We start from the raw sequence: 19,732 nt of genomic DNA, 5'->3' as shown, positions 1-19,732 counted from the left end.
GCTGGTTTAAAGCTGAGATGTAATCAGCACGGCGGCACCGAGTTCAGTCCCAGCGCCACTGAGCACAACTCAGACCACTGTCTACCCGTCGGGAACCCCGTTCCTGGTGGTGACGGTGGTCCACTGGTGGTCCGACCACCAGGGTTGTCTTGTCTTGCCAGTCTGACCATCACCCCAAGTCTGGCAGTCCTCAGACCACCAGAATCGTAATGAGGCCCTAAGTGCCTTCGTACCTGGCTGTGATAAATTTTCCAGCTATTTCAGCTTACATATCTGGCGCACTTACTATTCTTGTCCGAGTTATGGCCTACTTCCTTGCACATGTTTTTTTCTAGATTTAATATCATTTTGGGGCTGATATATTTACGACTGAAATCAACCCAGATAAAAATGTATTGTGTCACATATACCCATGTACTTACTTTTTTGAGTAGGACTTCATATTACTGCAAAAAATAGAAGCTGGAAAAATAGGATGCGATCCATTCTTCATTTGTATTAGTGGTTGCAAGTGGTGGGCACCAGTTTTCATTTTGTGTTTTTTTCACCATTAAATTTTGATCCAGAAGAACAGAGAGATAGGCAGAAGAGGAAGAAGGTGTAAAAGAAAACTTGAGAAAATGACAAAGAGAGAAAGTATGGATGGAAATAAACCAGCAAAAGTTAACTGAAGGCAGAGGAAGTATAGGGTGTCTAAAAAAAGAAAGATGTTTGAGCATGACTATGCAGCCTTGGGATTCAGCAACCTCAGTACTTGCAGCACAAGCATCAATGTTGTTGTTGCTATTCTTGTTCTTCTTCCTTCTCCTTCTCTTCGTCTTCTTCAAAATAAAAGCCAGCAAAAGAGAGCGAGAAGGAGATAGTGAATGTTCAACTGCTGCGTTATGCTATAATGTCACCTCAGCAAAACCACCAACATAGCATAAAACTGATCAGGGAATTTCTTTGGAACAATTTACATGACTTATGGATGTGAAAGTCAGACAGAAAATGTGTTATTCTTTAGGTATTGTACATTTCTTGTCAAACACATACATTTGCAGTTCAGGTTAACAAATCTAGCTGTAGAAGCTATTTGAGCTTCAATTGACTGATATGAACGGGCAAACTATGTTGTGTGGGTTTGATATAAAGGTTTCAAGGTAGCTTTGCAGCACTACTGTGTTATTTACAGCTTTCTCGCATTCACAGTGTCACTATTTGTGCTATTGCATGATTTTACTTTCGCTCTATGCAAGCAGAAATGAGCATCGTCTATAACTGCCTAAAGTGCTGGGGCGGAATCACAAGGCTGCATATAATACTCAGTGGCAGCCAGTTTATTACTATAGTGATAGAATGAGTAGCTGCTGCTTTACCAGAATGATTTTTCATTATACAGTGGCTTATTGATGTACGTGTGTTTACATAGTTTCCAACATCACAGTTGCTTTTTTTATGTAAACTAGAATTTTAGGTATGCAGCTAAGAGGAAAGAAAGCATAGCTCAACAGCAATCTATTACTTTTTAGTGTTCTTGAAATAAGATGCCATGAAAATACCTTTTCACATTTGCAAGCCATTCTAAATTCCCTTTGAATACCTTTAGACTCAAATATTTCTCAACATTTATGCAATAGAATTCCTAAAAAAAATACTTCACATGATCTACAGCAAAAAGAACACTCACATGACTAAATCAAGTCGCACCCAACTAAATCACCAATAGAAATCAAAACAATTAAAGTGGATCATTGTTTAAAGAAACAAATAGTGTATTGAAGCACTACCTCATCTCTCAAATCACTCAAATTATTAGTTGGGAAAATGCACAAAATTCAGAACCACCTGACCCCCCACCCCAACATGAAACAGCATGAAGTACCCCCTTACAACATCTAACATGTATGGATCACAGTAACATATTCACAGTAACTATAGCAGCCTATCATGATGGCCATAACCTCTCATGCTACACCACAAGCACCATCATTAACAAGGACATCAAACACATCCTCTCTATTGTTATTTCCTTCCTCATCAACGGAGTCTTCCATTCATCACTGAATACTTGCCCAATGTCTATCCATGTTCAATAAACCTATCCTTAACATGAGGAACCTTATAAATTCTACCCATTCACCTTATAAATTCCACCCATCCACATTCCTCCCTTCCTTCCTTCCTTAATCCATTAAAAGGGCAGACAAATGTAAGAGCACACTGAAAGAAGCAACTTCCTGTCCCATCAGTGTGGCTGAAGGTCTGATATAACAAAAAAAGGTGCCATCCTATTGATGGATAATTCATAGGAACCTTCTGCATACCTATTATAGGAACATCCGTAGAAAAAATACCCTTCATAAGTTAATTTACATCCATATGGTTGCACTATGCCAGGTGCTGTTTCACCAATCTTTACAAACCCTCCAAAAAAAGTTCATCTACCTCAACCCCTTCCTGGCATTATTTGGGGTGATTTGTCAAGCGGATGATGAGAAAAAGGAATTCTCATAGGAATTTTGGGAAGCAATACAGAAACAAATGCCTGAACAGAACTTGGCAGAAAGTTAGATCTTTACTCATAGAGTCATAGAGTGTGATTAATATGAGTTGGTGTAATTCTGTTCAGTTGTTTTCGAAAAATTATAATGATATCTATGCTGTGCTACAAATTAAAAATATAATGTGATCTGATAGGTTGAGATAAATTTTTCCCCCTTGGGCCCTTGGGCCCTTGAGTACCATGAGATCGGTACCTGACCACAAGCCAGGCCCTGCAGCCACCTCCCTGCAGTGCACAATCCCTAGCTGTGCATGGCAGAGGGTGGGTCACTCTCAGAGGGTTGGTTACAGGGCCGGTCCGCTGGCCAGACCCTTCTTCCCACTCTCTACTGCACATGGTCAAAAGCAATGCTCAGTGTGGGAGTGGGGTGAATATAATATAAAAAAAGAAATACACTGAAAAAAGCAAAGGGTAAAGTGATGTTATAGTTAGGTATGGGAATATTATCTTAGTTACTTTATGTTAGACAACCCCTAGAAAGTCATTGAAAAAACCTAAGAGCAAAGGGTAAAGTGATATAGTTAGGTATGGAAATAAGATCTTAGTTGCTTTATGTTAGACAAACCCTAGAAAGTCACTGAAAAAACCTAAGATTAAAGTAACATTAGAGTTTGGCATAATAATAATACCTGGCTTATGTTTTCCGAAATTCACTGAAAAAAAAACTAAGATTAAAGTGGTGCTATAACTAGACCTTGTAATGGTATAAGAACTATAATTTTAAAACAAAAACACTGAAATTCACAGTTATAGTATAGTATAGTGAGCATACTATAACTTGTGTCACCCCATGCACTGCCTATGACCTCACGTATTACATCTCTCATGACATGTTAAATGACATCATTAATCATGTCACTGATGACATATCTAGGCCCTGATTCTGACGGCCAGGGTCGGCGGGAGCACCGCCGACAGGCCGGCGGTGCCCCGCAGGGCATTCTGACCGCGGCGCTTTGGCCGCGGTCAGATTTGGAAAACCGGCGGTCTCCCGCCGGTTTTCCGCTGCCCTTGAGAATCCTCCATGGCGGCGGAGCACGCTCCGCCGCCATGGGGATTCTGACACCCCCTACCGCCATCCTGTTCCTGGCGGGTCTCCCGCCAGGAACAGGATGGCGGTAGGGGGTGCCGCGGGGCCCCCGTAAGAGGGCCCCACATTGTATTTCAGTGTCTGCATTGCAGACACTGAAATACGCTATGGGTGCCACTGCACCCGTCGCACCTTCCCACTCCAATTCCCACTCAATTCTGAGCCGGCGTCCTCGTGGGAAGGCTCTTTTGCACTGGGCTGGCGGGCGGCCTTTTGGCGGGTGCCCGCCAGCCCAGTGCAAAAGCCAGAATCACCGCAGCGGTGTTCTGGAGGGGGGAACCTCCGCCGCCCGTCAGGGTCAGAATGACCCCCCTAATGTCTTCATTGATCATATAACTGATGACATTCTACTATCACTGTGACACCATTCTATAGGGTTTGTGACCTTTAAGTAATTCAATTCACTACAAGTGGATCATTCTCTGTACACCTTAATGGGATTACCCTTCACTTTACATGACCCACAATCTTAAATCAGGAGGTTGACAGGTTCACATTTGCCACTGTAAAGACACCTTTTTCCAGGCCTTTGGACAGTACTCCGTAGTTTAGTAAAAGGTAGAGTAAATGCCAGAAAGCTGTAAATAGCACAATAAGGTTCAAAACTGCCTTTAAACATTCATATTACACCCACACAACACACTTCTGACTTTTATATCATTTTATTGAAGATCAAGTACCTTACATAACTTCCACTATAATTTTTGTTATTGTCAGCAAATTTCTGAGGTTTTCTTTTAATGTAAAGTAAGATATTATTACCATATCTAACTATAATGTCACTTTACCTGAACACACACACAAATATATACATACACACACACATATAAATATATTTAGCATATGTATTCATATTAGATATGTATTTCTTTCTATGTTGTTGTGTAACTCCTCATTCACAAAACCTGCATCACACTGTCAAAATCTTTGGGTTGATCTCATTAGTGACTTTAACTATGTTGATGTCATTAATGATGTCATTTAACATGTCATGAGCTTATGTGAGCTGAGATGAGTTACATCGCTAATCCTACCAAGCTGGTGTTCAGGATGGCCACACTTGTCATGAATAAAGAATGTTAGCACTCGAGTTGCCCATTAGAGCTCTGTGGTGAAGCTGACAGGCTGCTGCTGGTGTTGAAAATACATGTTTCAGTAGGTCAGAATGTTTTACTGACCATGCATGAGAAAGATAGTTGAGAACTCCTAGAAAATGTGTCCTCATTGAAGCATTCTATGGCACTAATGATAATTTCTTTGATAAAAGTACCCCCCTTATTTTGCACATTTCAAAAAGAACTTTGACTCCATCAAGATGGTGTTCAGGTGTGTCACTCGTCTGGCATAAATACAGATTGTTAGTGCTCTACATGTTTATTAGAACTATGTGGTGAAGCTACAGTTGAGCATTAGAGAGTTTTACAGCTTTACTCCCATCGAGATGATGTCAGGTGTGCCACACTTTTGTCATAAATACAGAATGTCATGTCTCTAGTTCCCCATGAGAATAATGTGTAAAACTGCAGTAGAGCACTGCAGAATCAATTGACAGGCTGCTGCTTCTGGTGGAAGCATGTTTTACTCAGAATATCAGACTATATTCATGTCGCTGAGAAAGATAGTGTGAATTGTTAGACAATGTTCTTTAATTTTACCTTCTGGAGCACCTTCCATAACTCCTACAAGCAAATCATGAGAGAAAACAGATTTCTCTCAAACATGGTTTACCAAATCCCAGTAGGCGTCAACATTTTTCACAGGGTAAAATCACCTGAGAACTCACCAGTATTTCTAAAAGGAGTAAACACCACCAACAAATGATTGGTATTGTGATTAAAAATTTTAATGAGCCTTCGGGTGAGTTGCATTTTGATGACCTACAAAAAAACAAGCTTTCACCACAATGCATTTCAATGGAGTCCATGAATTCTCATCTCTTAATGGCTGCCACAATATTTTCTCCATGTTGTGGTCGACAAACCAGAGTGTGGTCCACTTGGGACCCTTCCCTCCTACATTACTCTGGGGTTAGGATGTGCACAATCTGCCCCAATATGTATATTTTTTTAAAATTATAATGTGATCTGATAGGTGTTGTTGGTATCGCGGCACTTTCTCGACTTCCGGTTCCGGGTCAACAGCGGTTGACAGCACGGATCAGCGTGCCGGAGCGCGGAGCGCAGAGCACAGAGCAGAGCAGCCCAGCGCTGATGCCCCCCCTAGCACGGGGGTCCCCTTCCACCCCCCCCTCTGCGGACCCCCACGGAAGCGGCCTGATCGCGGGTGCGGCTTGCGGTGGGGCTTAAGGGGTAGGGGCTAGGGGCCACAAATTTCTGGTGGCAAGAGAGGAGGGCCCCTCCGAGGATGACGCCAGGCTTAGGGCCACCAGGTACCGGCCCTCTGCTCCAGGTGCTGCCCGCGACGTGACCCCAGAAGGAAGCAAGTGTGCGGTGAGCAACAGAGGCCAGAAAGGGGCTAAGGGGGGTCAAGGAGGGCAACAGGAGGGCAACAGGGGGGGGTAGCCGTACCAGGATCTAGCACCGGTTCCCCGCCAGGGCGTGCAGCACTCCTCACCCTGACACCCCCCCGGTACTCCCACCAGGCAGCTCGTTGCCTCACCCCATCCCCCCTTTGCCCTGCTCCCCCCGCACGCCCCCGCACCTGGCACCTTCCCCAGGGTAGCAGGGCCCAGGAGCAGAGCGGAAGGGACCACCACCACCACCACCACGGTCCACCAAGGACTGGCACGGTCCAGCAACTCTGTACTCTCTGCACCTCCCCAGGACCCAGGCCCTCAAAAGCTCCTAACCCCCCCGGTGGTGATCACACACTCAGAATTTAAACGTCCATTAAAGTTTCTTTTTGAAGGACGGCACCCTTAACTGCCTCTAAACAACAAAAGGGCAAAAAAAAAAAAGAAAAAACTCAACAAGGCCCTTTCCCTCACCCCAACAGCCTGCTCAAAATCACCCCGCTCTAAAGGCAGCAAAACCTACCGACCATGAGATCAGGCAAAGCACGAGGCAGTATTACAAACTGTCCAGCAAAACAAGGAAAGAGAAAAAGGAAAGGAGACCTGGCTCCGGATGAAGCAACCCCAAAAAGGAGAGCAAGCAGCGAACAGGATCTCCCCCTCCCATGCAGGAGGCAAAACCTAACAAAGGGCACACTCGGGGGAGGCGAACAAAATTCCAGCATGGAAGAAACGATCTGGAGAGAACCCGGCTTTTGGAAGGAAGCAACCCCGCAGGAGGGGGCTCCAGAGTCCGTAGTCTCTCACAAACATCACAAGATAACTGACTACTTCTCTACTACTGGCACCAACACCACCAGAAAAAGGATCGACTCCCTGGGCCCATCCCAAACAAGTCTTGGGGAAATAACCTCACCATGCCAAGACTGGCAACAGCAAGGAAGCAGCGAAAATAAACTCAGAATGAATTCACCCCCTCGCCTCCCCCTATCGCCAACAGTAGTGATCAGGAAAAATCACCCCACAAAACTATACGCATCATGTATATGTACACAATGTGCATTGTATGTACAGGACAATGTGGTACCACCAACTCCTACACCAGCATTCGTCTTCAATCCTAGGCAAGACAAAACTCTATGTAATAACCCCCTAGACGCCACTAAGTACCTATGGACATCTAGCCCAGCGAAACTACCCATCCTGGACTCAGAACTGGTAGCAATCGCAGAACATTTAGAACAAGAATCTCAGGAAGATGGCCCATTCTGTCAAAGTCCAAAACTTCACTCATTCCCAACGTACAACGTACAACGGTGAAAAAGAAGAACAGGACCTCTGGGATATAGAACAGGTATCCATAAACGGACCAGCAAAAGCAGAAACAGTGACAGCCGCACAGAAAGCCCCCCATAAAACAACATTAAACAAAGTACTACCAAGTGATAATCAAGAGCCCGACTCAAAATCCCGAGCCCCAGGGGCAGTCAGATCAGAAGAAATGTGGGCCGCAATCCTAAATTCAATGCAAGCAACGGTCATGGCGCTGCAATTTCATTCAAATAAAATGGACATTCAAGTTGACCTGCTAAACACCCTGGCAGTATTTGTCTCCGGGATCGACAGTAAGTTGGAAAAATTAAACGCACTTATAACAAGGGCGCAAGTCAATCACTCCAATGACTTTACAATCTGCTCCTGTAAAGAGGTAGTAGAAAAGATATCCCAACTGCCGCAAATCTTAGAGGGAATACTGCAAGAAATCCACTCCACCAGGAAGGATGAATATACATGTATTAAACCGCTCGCCACCATTCTGAAACCCACCCCGAGGGAGCCGAAACAAAAAGAGCAGCAGCCCCTTCCCTCCCTGGCGCCCGCTCCATCAATTTTAAGTGAGGAGAGAACTTTGGCTGACAGCCGCCAACTAGCAAGCGCTCAAATGGAACTTATGGTGAATCATCCTCCGCTACAGCCCATCAATAAGCCCAGGAATCCTGAGCCTACCACAACCCGGACCCTCTCAAAAAGAGAACGAAAGCGGGCAAGGTAGGGTAGGAAGTCCGCCCAACTTTATCAACTCAACTCGTCAAAGGATCCACCTAAAGACCAGGCGACGTCAAATGGTGGTTACAATAGAGACATTATCACCCACATAAGTACAAACTCTAACACAATAGTAGATGGGATAACATTCCCCGTCTTAACAGACACTACCCACTTAACAAAGTCCCCCCCGAGACCACACGAAACAATTGGCACTACAACAAACATAAGACCTAGCCCCACAAGGGGTCAGCAGAGCAAAAAATTAAAACCAATTGCGCCTGCGCTGTCCCCCCAATTAACACTGGTCAATGTGGACAGCAAGACTGCAATTAGTCAGAGAGAAGATGACTATAAGGTTCAAGACCGGCACATAGAGCAAAATCAGTCACTTATAACAGACACGAATACCCTCCAGTTACTCTGGATTCCAGAATTCACCTCCAGGTCCTCCACAGATGTTCTTAATCGATCTTCTATCTTAAGAATCATAAAAGCCTTACCGGATCTTCAGTTTGTGGCCTCGAAGGACCTCACAGCTATAAAATGTATTCAAGCAAGAGGCAACCAACACACAGATCCAACACTTACCATCTTCTCGGCTCCAGATATCCCAAAGCGGATCATGAAAAAAAAGGACCTTTTGAAAGACTGGGGCATTGAGGTAACCATCTACAAAGGAGACCGCTATCCAACCCCGCTACTAGCCCCACAATACCTGGGAACCTCCAAAGGCGCATGGTCGGTTCTTAAAGGAGTACATCAGGCCAGCAGACCCATCGAAGAAAGGTGCAGTGAGGAGAACCCACCTACACACCCGCTGACAGTCCAAGTATGGAGAGAAGAAGGGAGGGAAAGAGTGGTTTTGGGTCAACAAAAGTACCCAGAAAGGGAACGGGTAGCGACGGTTTTACCCCCAAGACCGATGGGCAACAATTGAATTGGTAAGGATCAACCCGCACACGGCATTTTATCCATCTGCTCCTGGAATATCGGTGGCCTTCGGTCAAAACTGGAGGATCCCGCAGTAATACATTTTTTCAGCACTTTTGACATCTTACTCATACAGGAATCCTGGGCAATGGAATCAATACCGATAATCGGATTCATGGAATATCATAACCCAGCAACGAAAACAAATAGGCCCGGTAGGCCAAAGGGAGGCCTTGCCATCTACATTAGTACCAGCCTTTTAGTAAAAATCTCTGAGCGTAAGGAGGAAAACCAACCTTTCCAATTTCTCCAGCTAGACGATTGGGGGAAAAACACACAGGAGCCATTGATTCTGGTCAACACATACATCAATCCTAAAAATAAAAAAATCGAAGCAAATACATTTTTAACGCAACTATTAAGGATAAAAGGTACAGTAAAATCAGCATTCTGGTTAATATCGGGCGATTTCAATCTCGGCTTATTTCACATCCCCAGTGAGGATCACACCCAAACAGTGGCAAGAATGCCTAGCCAAACCCTCCCCAAAAAACTCAGGAAAGACAAAATAGGGGAGAGTTTTATACGCACCTGTGAATTAGTAGGCCTCCTCGCGCTAAACGGACGGAAATGCCCCGATATCCCACCGGCATGGACAAGATTCTCCGGGAAATCAGTCTCCTATCTAGACTACACTTTAGTGTCCCCTGCTTTATATAAGTTAGTAAACACCTTCACCATCATAGACCGCACGGAAAGCGACCATAAGCCACAGGTATTGGGGATCTGTGCATCACCGCAAAAACCGGAGAAAGTGGCAGCCCTAAACGGGACACTAGGCACCGAAAATCTAAAGCGACTCAAATGGTACTCAGACACCATCAAAACCCAGGCAGAAGAGGCCATACGAAACCTAGAATCAAATACCACAAGTGGGGCAAAGCTGACAACAGTCTGGGAGAACTTTGCCCTAGATCTCACTAAAAAAGATTCCTTATGTAACACAAGAAAGGGAGCGCAATTGAATCATCGCCAAAGTTCACTTCTACCGCTGCCAGTGCGCAAAAGGAAAGCAGCTGTAGGGAAACTACTAAGGTCTCTACGTAAATCCCCAGATAATGTATCAATACTAACTGCCCTGAGAGAGCAAAGGAAATTGTACAAAAGGGATCTATGGACCTTTAAAAAAGCCCAAAAAGAGGTCTTGTGGGCCAAACTACATTTTGCGACTAAAACATCTGATTCCAAAAGATTTTGGAAAATCATCAATATAATAGACAATGGCGCAAAAGCAGGCAATAACGCAAACATAACAGAGGAAGTATGGGTAGCCCATTTAAAGTCCCATCTAAAAGAACGGATCATCGAAGAAGGCCCTCAAATTCAGTCGCACATGATTAGCTGGGATCCCAACATCCCGGAACCTTTGAAATTTACGGCACCAGAATTACTAAATATCATTGGGAAGTCACGAATGGACTGCGCTCCCGGCCCCAATGGCCTACCGGAAGCACTATTTAAACAAGGAACAGAAAGATGGGCCAATTTCCTGGCAGCAATGTTTAATGAAGTGATCACAACAGGCAACGTCCCGGCATCCTGGAAAGGCTCAGTAATCCACCCCATATATAAGGGTGGGTGCGTGCTCTCCCCAAGCAACTACAGACTAATCTCTCTTTTAGACGTTGACCTAAAATACTTTTCCTGCTGTGTGCTAAAACATCTAGAAGCCTGGATCACAGATAACAATATTCTACCCTTCAATCAAACCGGGTTCACCAAGCACCAAGGAACATTAACAAATCTTATGGGGCTAGGCTTGATTATAAACAGAGCAAAAGCAAAGGGGACTCCAACCTATTTATGTTTTGTTGATTTTAAAGCTGCTTTTGACTGTGTCTCCCGCGGTAAATTGTGGGCCAAACTACTTCAGTGGGGGCTGCCACATTCTATTTTTAATGCCATCATAATGATATACTCTGATACTTGGGTGAAGGTTAAACTTGGGGATGGCTCTCACCTATCCAGGGCAGTCAAAACAACAGTGGGGGTGAAACAAGGCTGTGTATTGGCCCCAACACTCTTTAACCTGTACATAGCAGACCTCCCCACCAAGTTAAATGGTCACTCATCTCACTCTCCCTCACTGGGCGGCCAACAAGTATCCAACCTACTATATGCAGATGACCTATTACTAATCAGTAATACCAGAATAGGAATGCAGAAATTGTTAAAGGCATTAGAAGAATACTCAGGCTCCAATGATTTAGAAATTAATCATAAAAAATCTAAAATGATTACCTTAAACCGCAGGCCATCCACCCAAGGTAAATGGCATATGAATGGGAAAACCCTAGAGGAAGTAACATCATACAGATACCTAGGATTGGTGGTGGATGCTAGAGGTAATTACACGGCACAAAAAGAAGCAATAAAAAACAAAACGCAGGCCCTTACTTACGCCTTTTGTAAGCTAGCAAATTCAATCTGTGGTCATGCTCTGAACCCATTAACAGCTGTAATGAGAGCGAAGCTTCTTCCAACTATCACCTACGGGACCGAAATAATGAGGGGGATGGAAGTAGGTCTTTTGGAAAAGCTTCTGATAAAAACCTATAAACGTGTTTTTCGGCTCCCTGGGCATGCATCGCCAGCCCAGGTCAGACTGGAATTCATGCTGGTCAAACAGTCGTTAGCCCGACCGGCGGCATACATTAAATGCTGCTACAAATTGAGCCGCGCTTCAAAGGGGTCTTTAGCCAATCTAGTCTGGCAAGAAATTATCCTAGAAAGAGGGAACTCCAACTACATAAAATTCCTAGACGAGAGAAAGAGTCTTCTGAAATTAGATGAGGTATGGAACAGGGCCTTACCCATCCCCATTTTCAATAAAGTAGTGAATAAAGCGAGTAAATTACAGAGCCGGCTAGAAGACAAGACCTCATTGTCCCAAAGGGGACATAGTTGGTTGATCCTTAACTCCTACAAAACATTTAAAGAATCACCACTTATGGCGGGCCCGTACTCACGGAAAATCAAGCAATCCTTTCTCAGACTTAGGCTGGGTGAGGTCCCTACCTTAGACCTCATGCCAAAATGGATGATGGAGCGGCAAGCAGACTCCCAGGAGTGCCGTCTCTGCCATCTAGCAGATGAAAACCTGATGCATGTGGTCTGCATTTGTCCAGCCCTGGCGGCCGAAAGGAGACTCTTGCTGAAAAAATAATTTAACGTCTTAAGAATTAGATCCTGCAGACAAGCACTAATTGCAGCCTTTAACCCTCAAAATACTATATTGAACATTAGGCTGGTTCAATGTCTGGAAATTTTCACTCATAAAACCACGACCTCTCGAAATGTCCAGATAGAGGGAGGGCGGAAACCATAGCAAAATTCATATAATCTGCTTCGTATATCCTAAAGAAGGGAAGGCTCCTATGTAGTTCACAGAGTTGCTTAGCTCGTGTCATAATAAAGTCCGGCTTCAATAATCAGACGTAAGTAGGGGTAGATAAAATTGATGGAAGGCCTCCCCCCACTTTGTCTTATTTTTACCAATGTCTCAGTTGTCTGCCACTGTTTTCGTTAAATATCTCGGGGGAACGATATCTCATATAGCTTTTCATTTTAAACATAGGATTTTATCCGGCGTTGTATTCATTTTACATTTAAAAAAACAAGATTGTTCTGTTGTCTCATTATTAATACTCATAGCACCAGTATGTTCCTTTCTTAAAATCTGTATATAGAAGAAAAACTCACTAACCACTTCACCTAAAGCTAAAGAACTGTAATTGCCTTTTTGCACTAAAATTGTTCTGTTAAATGTTTATGTGGAAGGAAAGTTTTATGGTTTTAATTAACTAATAAACTTGTGTTTTACTACTTTTAAAATTCTTTTACACGATGCAGGAACCATGTCCCTGAGTCCTGTAATGGCTACCTCAACATATTGTTCATGTTGTGGCCAGCCCATCAGAATAGACAAATACCCTTTAAATTGTGCATATCCGGATACTAGCAGCCCTAATCAAGACCCTTTTTAAATGTTGATTTCTCGAAAAAGGCTGAATAGATTTACCCCAAATCACAACAAGCATTGACAATGCCAACGGGTCTCGCTCATAAGACAACTATTGACGTTGTCAATGTTTTTTTTAACCCTGTTGCACAGCATCACAGCAGCTGTCCAACATGGCTGCAAGTAAAGAAAATGAAAGTGGTATGATGGATTCAACACTTGCCATGCCATAGTGCTTTGAATTTTTTTAACTTTTGGCCATGTTGCAAAGTGTCCACACTGCAAGGTAACATGGTTAAAACGTATTGACAAATCCAATAGATCTTGTATAGGCAAGACCTATTGACTTTACTAGTGCTTGATACTTAATTGTGCAGTGGGCTAAGTATCTACTCAGTAGCACGCAGGTCTTCTTGTTGGCTCAGCCGTTTATCCTTCTGAGGCTGATAACATGAATACTATTCATTTTGGTGTGAATCACTCATTAGCCCCAAGTTGGTTCAGTGATTTTAGCACTCGCTGCTGACAACTTGCTACTTTCATCTGCAAGTCAAGCATTTAAAAGCTCGACGAGATAACAAAGCCTTTCTAACTTCTGAAGTTGATTAAGTGGCAAGTGAGTAAATGAAACTGAGTCATACTAGCAGCATGTACGTTTCACACATACACATGGAAAGGGTGATGGACTGCACGCTGTGAAACACGTTATTTTCATACATTACAATTTTAAATAGCGGAGCCAGCCATGCAGCTATAGCCATGTTCTGGGGTGTGACTGGTGCTGTCGAGGTCTGTGGCCCAAGAACAGGCTGCTTTTATGCCCCTGCGCTTCATTGGTTTCTCTAATTGCTGTGCTTCTTTGTAAAGAAAGCAGCAACTTGTTTTATTAATGGACCAGTAAACCCAGAGAGGTCCAAAGCTCCATAAATATCTTTACAATGATGGTGTTAGATAATCTATAAATTTATAATGGGGTTGTTATTGAAGCCGATGAGAAAAGTGCGTGTCATACGTTTCCATGCATATCTCGAATGCAGGCAGTTTGAGCCGTTGGGCTGCAGAAATTATCCAGTTCATTTGGTAATACATACGAAAGTAAGCATGCTATTCACTGTGCCAACAAAGCTGCAATGCTCCAGGTGTCATGGCAGTGGCTGGCACAGTGGTGTTTCTTTTTTAAGCTGATAGCAGAAATTATTCTGTTAATTTGGTGATATATAAAAAAGTAAGCATGCTATTTTCTGTACAACGACGTTGCAATATTCTAGGTGTTCTGGCAGTGGCTGGCATAGTGGTATTTCTCCTAACAGCTGATATTGATACTCTAGCACAACAACTGCTTAAAAAAATGCCAGAGAGGTAGGTGGAAGAAATGGTGTCTCAATCACGTCAGGCGCAGTGGCCGGCCAGTGATTAAATTGAAATAATCTGTGCTTGGTCCCTGCTCCATTCACTCACTGGAAGTGACGTTTCAGCTGACCTAGACAATTAGCCAAGAAGAGTGATGCTTCAGCACAAAAATGATAAGCAATGGACAGGCTAGAAGCCCTTTTTTAATAAACATTAGTGTCTCGCAAGAGAGACGCATGCGCTAGTGCATGCTCTCGCATGCTCGACCCTAAAAAGCACGTTTTCTGAGTAAACGTCTAACTTTTTGCCACATTGGTGAAAATCCGTTCAGCCATTTTTTCTGTACCAAAGAGCAAAGTTTCCAATGGAAGCTGCCTTTAAAAATCGCACTTCTGGGACTTTCCTCTTTTTCTTTGTCTGGCTTTATGAATCAGCACGAAACCTTCCATGAAAGAGCCAAGGTGGATGAACTTTTTTTTCTTTTGTGCAGATTTGCCAAACTGCACCAAACTTATTAGCAAAACAAAAACGTTCTTCCTTTGTAAACTATAACCTTAATATAACAGTGATCTAACCTAACTATAACAGCTGGGCTATACATATTTAAAACACAATCCGTAACTGTGTAATATTGCCCCATATTGTAATTGAAGGGTTCTGTTGGCATTTACAAACCACGATGCCATTTGTCATCTGACCTCCGAAAGGGTAATATAGGGCCATCTTAGACTATTACACTTGTTACTTGTTATGTAGTATTAACTGATTTTAGAACACCTTTGCATTTGAGCAACATTGCGTTTAGTATTCATTGTTTGCCTTAGACTGTAGGTATGTTAGTCAATATTTTGAGAGATGTATGCTTCTGCTGGGGATATCTTGCTAATATTTAAAATCTTTTTTATGCAACAATGTATATTATAAATCAGATTTTAAGTGTAATGCTCTTTGTAAGGAAATTAAAAAGATTGACTCTAAAAAGTACTTTTCACTTTTAGTGCGTTGAAACTATAGTGTAGGAATATTAATAAAGAAGGAAATGTGCAATGTGGGATAGTGTGGTGGCAGGGTTCTGCATTGACAATATTTATATTGACACACCTGTGAGAATGTATTGGTATATGTTTGCATCCATGATGGGCCTCCAAGAGTGAGCTCATCAGGTGTGCTAATTTATGTTCTAAGAGCAGCGCTGTCATTGTGGAAAACATTTTTGCTAGCACTGAAAGAAAGGCAAGATGCTGTGTTTAAAATTTGTTATCTGTCTGACTGTCTATCTGTCTACATTCACTGAAAGAACAAAGGTTAAAATGATAATATAGTTGAGTGAAAATTTAATTTAAAACATAACATTTCAAACTAAAAAAACACTGAAATTCATCTGTCATAGCTAACTATTGTAACTATGACTTGCATCCCTTCCATGCAGAGGAATTTCATCAATGATGTCATTTCAGTTGTCATCAGTTGTCATGCAGATGAATGTTATCAATGATGTAATTTCAGTTGTCATACTGATGACAATAATAATGTCATAGAACAAGTGACGGTTGTTGTAATATGTGAGGTCATTAGCAGTGCATGGCGAGGGCCTATGCCCAACCCCCCTCCACCGTCCATGTTCCTGCCACGCATGGCCTTTGACAAGGCACAGCATGTGTTTGGTTGCATTGCCTGCGTCCTCCACCAGTGGGCAGCCAGTCCCCCGGATTTAATATATTGCAAACAGAAACATTTTCTCTTCTCTTGACATAAAACACAAAATAAAATAAAACTGAAAAATCTAGTGCATCATTTTAAATGTACTTAAGCTCAGTGACAGACATGGTACCCACAGCTACTTCATTTACCAGGAATAGAGCAAACTTCATTGTAGGCTACCATTTCAGGATTCAGCAAAACAAACGCTTCATTGCTCCTGCCTATCAGCTCAAAATCGCATATGTTACAGAAAGGCAAAGTTGTAATAATTTTGATAATGGACTGAGGGTTAGTGCTTTATCTGAATAAATGTTGCACAGCGCAGTCTAATCTGCCACAGTGTTTTCTTCATGACTAACCTCTGCTTATGCATGTCAACCCTAAAGTTAATCTTCGCCATACCTGTGTAACCACACTGCATCTGATTAAGGTTAATAAATAAGTATATTTATGTTTGTGTTCGTGTACCTTAACAATCAAAGATCCAATAATTTTGCGCTGTGCAAAGGGGGTGTGCTCACTGAGGTTAAACTCGGCCACATCAATAATATCAATGAAGAGGGAATCAGCTGTGTGCCTCATTACACACACTTAAAAATGCCGGAATGGAGGCCCGGGTAGAATTGGTGGCATCCATCAGGCCATTCAAATGTACAAGGTGCTGGCATTGAGACCCCTTAAAGGGATAGAGTTCACAATGCCATGGAACGCGGCACATTCTGGATGGGAAATCGACAAGAGCATGTAGCGGCTCGTTGGGTAGCTGGCATGTCCTCTTGGTGCCGGCAGCCTGCACATGTTGGGTGTAAGCTGTCAGAAATTGAAACCTTACACTCTGCAAAAAGGTTACTTCCTTCGCTCTGTGTCCGAAATCCGATTCATGCTTTGTGATGGCACAAGCAGCCACAAAGCATCTGTGCGCCACATTGAGAGTTGCAAGGGGACATATCTCCTATGCCAGTACTGCAAGTTGCAAGGATTTGCACTATGGAGCTCTGGTGTCCCAAAGCGCTGTGGATAAAGTACACGGGTATACTGTTTGACAAAGGTGTTTCTTTCAAACCTTCACATACGCTTGTCACGAAACTGGCCTTCCAATACCTTCGCCCGCTAAAGGGGGTTCTGCTGATGCTTCATTACTCACAGAAAATCATGTTAATCTCCCAACCACGCCATATTTGTTCATGACTGGACTACCGACTACTGCAACAGCTTTAATACTGTTCTACCCAGCTCATCTCTCTCTAAACTTCGGAGAGTTGAAGAGTTTCCAGCTTGCTTACTATTTGGCTTAAAGCTCCTTGAAGCTCCTTGCCAACATCAGCCCAACACTGCCATCCTTTCACTAGTTACTTCTAGTATGGAAAACAGCCTTCAAAATACTTTCTCTAGTATGTAAAATGCTCCATGACTGCTAACCACATTACCTTACAAAAGCTATTCAGAAGCTTCAGATCGGCAAGCAATTACTTTTTCAGATCCACCCCTACAGAGTGGAAAGATATGTTGAGCATTCCTTCCACTCACAGCGTTCCTCTTTGTGGAACTCCCTACCTACTCAATTGAGATTGGAAAGTGACCATCTTAAATTCACAAGATTATTAGAGACCCATTTATTCACTCAAGCAATGTGATACTAATTAGATCTCATTTCTGCCACCTCTATGTGGGATTTTAGTCCTATTGGGTGGGATGCGTAACACCAGCCTACTCCTCAAGCTAGTCACTGGACTCTATCGTTATAAGTCTTTTCCACCTTCTCTGTCCTATTTGGAAAGGGGTAACTTGACTATACTCTTTGTTAGCTGACTTACTGCTTTTAGACCTGCCACCCTGCTTCTTGCACTGTATAGTTGTGACATTTTTCCCACACCTAAGAACGCAGAGGCCACCATTTGTAGCACTTTACAAAAACTACAAAATAAATAAGTAAATTGATATCGGAACATAGTGGCATTTTCTTTCCCAGAAGCAAGAGGACAGAAATTCTAACTGGTGGGCCTAGCCATCATTCAAGAAAAGCAAGAGTTTTCAGGACTGCGGTTCCGGTGTATTTTAGCCAGATCATCACCTGGCATGCACATAATTTAACAAATGGCATCCCCTTCAAGATCTAAGAGAAAACCTATCCCCAATGGGTTGATAGTTTTGTCAACATTTAAAACACAACATTTATGCCAGACGATATTTATGACTATGATATTCTGGCATACAACTGCATTGATTCGTTTTTATCTGTCAGTTTGAACGATACCGTGAAACAATCTATAAAGGATGTAAGCGAGTATAACTATAGTTATTTTACAACATTTCTTTCTGTTTTTCTCGTTTCAGTTTTCGGAGGCAAAAAAACACTGCTGGTATTTTGAAGGGTTGTATCCCACATATTATATGTAAGTATCAGTTAATACTTCACTGCATTGATCTAAAATAATTGTTTAATGTCCCAGTCACACATCCGATTGCAGGTGTCCAAATGTGGCCAGTGAATGGTGAGACAGATTTCCAAACCTGTTTTGACATTAAGGTTCAGTCTTGTGACTTGAAATGCCCAACAAATTCCTGAGTCCGGTTGGGCAGTAAAGGCGAATGCAAGTTAAGCTCATGCTGATTGAGCCACTGTGTATAGATAACCAACCCCAGGGGTCTTAGCTGTGCCCTCTAGTTACTGCCAACTATTTATTGCATTGAATTCAGACATGTTAACAGTTCACAATCATTAGCGCGCCCTGATACCTACTCTTCACCAAACAATCTGTTATTTGCGTTAAAAGATTATTTAGCAAACCTACTACCATTCAAATTTCTGTCAAATGCCTGTGTTCTTACTGTAATTTCATTTGGTAATTCTGCATGTCCATTTGGGGTCTGTGATGTTATCTAGTATGTAGAAAGTCCAACGGCTCCGATTACCAATCAAAAGTTGTACATTTACATACGCAGGTTAATGAGGTAGGTGTAGATTTAGAGACTTTCTGGCAGTCAAAAAAACGTTCCCAGATTAAGCCTTGAAAGTTGTGTCATTGAATTTCTTTTTCTGTCCTTAATTGCCGAATTTTAGCAATGCACGCACAATCATACGTATTGGGCAGTTGCACATTGCCAGCGCTCTTGTGCAAAGGCACACAAAAAAAGTTCTCGGAGGAGAAATATTTTTCTCCATGAAGAAACCCTTTCACTTACATCCCATTCGTTTTGGGGGTCTTGTGTCCTTATTCCCCTTCAAGTGGATTTGCTCCCATTTTAACAGAAGTAAATCTCCAAGCGTTTCCTGGATGGGAAGGGTTAAAGAGGCACTTTTGAATACCCACAAATTAACAAGTATGTGGGTGTTCACAAGCTTTAAAAGCAAACCTTCCCAACTGTATGGGATTTACTCCAATGTAATATGACACTATGGTTGGATTTTATAGTGCACGAGTAAAAGGGTTTTCAGCTACTAGGTCACATTTGAGCAATTCAACCCATTTATGCGTGCCTTTCAAATTTAATAAAAAACACAAATTCCCTTGTGGGCTGTGTCCAGTGAGTTTAATGCTTGAACACTAAATAGATGTATTAAATTGCTGTGCA

The 19,732-nt window shown here is 42.7% G+C and overlaps 1 protein-coding gene across 1 annotated transcript in view; it reads left to right on the top strand.

The window, feature by feature from the left end:
- Positions 1-19,732, top strand: part of VOPP1 (VOPP1 WW domain binding protein) — a 459,612-nt gene that overhangs the window by 222,071 nt on the left and 217,809 nt on the right. Inside the window, exon 2 of the mRNA XM_069214230.1 lies at positions 18,494-18,552. Coding sequence (XP_069070331.1) covers positions 18,494-18,552 — 59 coding nt within the window. The remainder of the gene's footprint in view (positions 1-18,493; positions 18,553-19,732) is intronic.

The sequence above is a fragment of the Pleurodeles waltl genome, chromosome 2_1 (genome assembly GCF_031143425.1).
Source record: "Pleurodeles waltl isolate 20211129_DDA chromosome 2_1, aPleWal1.hap1.20221129, whole genome shotgun sequence".
Lineage (NCBI taxonomy): Eukaryota > Metazoa > Chordata > Amphibia > Caudata > Salamandridae > Pleurodeles > Pleurodeles waltl.
Note: the sequence above shows the minus strand (reverse complement) of the source record. Positions and strands in the feature narration are given on the sequence as shown.